The 3125-nt window shown below is 39.0% G+C and overlaps 1 protein-coding gene across 1 annotated transcript in view; it reads right to left on the bottom strand.

Moving 5' to 3' along the window:
* ryr2a (ryanodine receptor 2a (cardiac)) overlaps window positions 1-3125 on the bottom strand; it is a 114337-nt gene that overhangs the window by 88520 nt on the left and 22692 nt on the right. The window contains exon 3 of the mRNA XM_016521655.1: window positions 1301-1420. Coding sequence (XP_016377141.1) covers window positions 1301-1420 — 120 coding nt within the window. The remainder of the gene's footprint in view (window positions 1-1300; window positions 1421-3125) is intronic.

Here is a 3125-nt window from a genome sequence, read left to right on the forward strand (position 1 = left end):
TGTAAACTTTGGTTCCGACCACATTAGTTCCCAAGCAAAATGGAGGAGAGGTTGATTATTGCTGTGGCGGGTTTCCCAATAATCTATGACGTGTCCCTGTTTGCATACAGGGACATAAATAAAATTTAAAAAATGATGCGTGGACCAAGGTGTCTGAGATTGTTGGTGTTCCTGGTGAGTTGCTGATGTGCATTAACGTTATAGTAATAATAATCTAATGACATAATAAATAATAGTGTAATAGTCCCAGTTCACTTTTAAACCTTTAAATCAATTTTCCTGATTATACTTACATTAAGTAATGTTTATACCTGATTATACTTAAGTAACATTTTCAATGCAGGACTTTTACTTGTATCAGAGTATTTTTACAGTGTGGTATTAGTGCTTTATACATTATGAGGTAAAGGATCTTAATACTTCGTCCACAACAATATTTAATGAGGTTAACTTATAACGTTACCCTGCTTGTGGTCAGTCTGCACAAGATCAACAAGCGTGTTTGCGTTGCGTCCCCTTTAAATACAAGATAAGCATTCGATCTACGTCAGAGCGTCAGCGCGTCCACGAATCTTTCTACAGCGTTGTTGGCAGGGCGGCCAGAGCGATTTTTGACACTCTCGACGGCGGCGGTGTGAACGCACCTTTAGGGTTAGAGCTGAAATCAGCTGGCTAGATTTGAGTGCGTTTCTCGAGCAGATAAAGGTAGCTTGTGTTTGCGATCAGTGTGTGAAAGTGAGTGAGAAACATTATTTTCAGCAATCTGAGGACAGAATGAGTAAAATGAGGCCAGTGTCATTAGAAACTCCTCAGACGGACCTGAGCAATCAAACTGAATTACAGCTCCCTCTCATCATCTCATGAGCAGTCTTTATGAGAGCGATGATTAAATGATTCACGGCCTCAGCAGACTCACTTCATACTGAACGATCAATCCTGAGCCACAATGTGTATGAATACTTTTTACTTACTAAAAAATTTTAATCATTTTTTTTTTAGAACACTTTTTCTAAAAAAAAATTTTTTTACAGTATATTACAGTGAAATAAAATTTTAGATTTTTAATATATCATTTTCACTCACTTTTAAACTCTCCATATAAAGTAATAATTTATGACACTCATGTTTCTGGAATGTGAACGTCATTGTAATATTCTTCATCTGTCATTATCAGAGTTTTGTTGATGTGCTGGAATCATGATGTGTCTGAATCAAACTCCACGCAGCAGAAATACTTCATTCGCATTAGAGTGCTGCTGGGATATTAGACACATCATTAGTGAAGATGTGAGACTCGTACCTTTGAGTTTGACGTGGACTCGAGGAAACACAGTCTGTTCCCGAAGCCCTCGGCAGCCAGACAGAGCTTCTGCTGCTCCTTATGGACCATCGCGGAGCACTGGAGGACCACCTCATCATCCTGAAACAAACACACATCAGACAGAGCGTCACACGTCAACACCACACACTGACCGTCATCTGGAGCTGAGCTTCATGAGGAGATGCAGCGGGTTTATGAAAAGCTAATCATTCATTAAATCATTAAAATGCCCATTTTTTATAAATAAATGTAAAATAAAAAGAATCAAAATAAACCACCTTCTAAAAAACACTAAATATTTCATTTGAAGAAAATAAATAAATAAATAAATAGATAAAAATAGAGATAGATTATCTTAAAAATTCTGGTGGACCTTAAGAAAATATTTTAGCTCAAAGGGGTTCGGCTGACATAACAGTTTGGAAACTGCTGCTCTAAACAATAATCATAATGCCAAAAGGATTTTCATATCAAAGCACACATTCTCTCCGATGAACGAGTGAAATCTCTCTGAAGACGTTACGTATGTGGTGGAATAATCTAAACGATTCATGATCCTCAGAGCTTCAGGAGGTCACAGATACTCAGATGAAGCGCTGCAGCTCTGAATGTCCTCCTACACACACTGATGGATGTGGAGCGCATGCGTGTGTGTGTGTGTGTGTGTGTGTGTGTGTGTCTAGGTGCCGGGCGCCATCATCAGGGCTGCTAGGGCTGCTTGGTTGTTTATGTGTTTGCATATCTGTAATGGAAGGAAGAGAGAAGTCACATCTCTGCAGTTAATGAGCTCTCCAGGCAACAGCTGCCGCCATACGGGGCACCACACGTACATGCACAGACTCAATCACCCTAAACCACACCTACTGTGTGTGAGTGAGTGAGTGTGTGTGTGTGTGTGTGAGTGTGTGACGGGTTCCTCTGAATCAGACAGACAGAGAGTCTCTCCATCTACACTACTTCATACACGCAATATCCACAACATCATCATGAGAGATTCAGCAGACGTCATCTTAAAACATGACTGCATGAATCCACACACACACACACACACACACACTCACTCACTCACACACTCACACACTCACACACTCACACACACACACACACACACACTTCAACCTCAAACTCACTGAAGATTCAATGACATGAAACTAACAAACTTCGAAACATCAACATAAAACTCCCTGAGACTTGTGCTGCTGCAGACGGACAGAACTAAACATATGTGTCATCATATATTGAATATATAACTTCATGAGCGTCAGGTGAGCGTCTCTGATGTTCAGTGTGATTGATTACAGCTCCAGCAATAAACATATGAACAGATCAATCATCTGTCAGTCATCTCTTACAATCCTTCATCAATCACTATCTAACGACTTCATCATCTTCATCTCTGACACTGATATTACAAATACAATAACTCAGATACCATATCAGACAATAAACTCTATTATCGTTATATCAAAACAAAAACAATCAACTCCATGAAAACTGATTAAGGAAAAGAGTTATTACAACATCGACAGCAGATAAAGCATCACCACTTCAATATTGCAGGACATTTTCTTATAAGCTACCATTAAAATAAATAAGTTATTTATTTATTATATATGTATCTGCAAGATTTGACCTGTTTATTCTTTAGATTTCTGTCTGTATTAGCCATAAAACAAACACAGGTCAGTCAACCACAATAATCAATAAACAATACATGAGAATACTGCAGCAGCTGATGCAGCGAGAGCGCAAACACACACACACACACACACACACACACACACACACACCAACACACACACAC

The sequence above is a fragment of the Sinocyclocheilus rhinocerous genome, unplaced genomic scaffold (assembly GCF_001515625.1).
Source record: "Sinocyclocheilus rhinocerous isolate Xijiao unplaced genomic scaffold, SAMN03320098_v1.1 scaffold852, whole genome shotgun sequence".
In the NCBI taxonomy this organism is placed as follows: Eukaryota; Metazoa; Chordata; class Actinopteri; order Cypriniformes; family Cyprinidae; genus Sinocyclocheilus; species Sinocyclocheilus rhinocerous.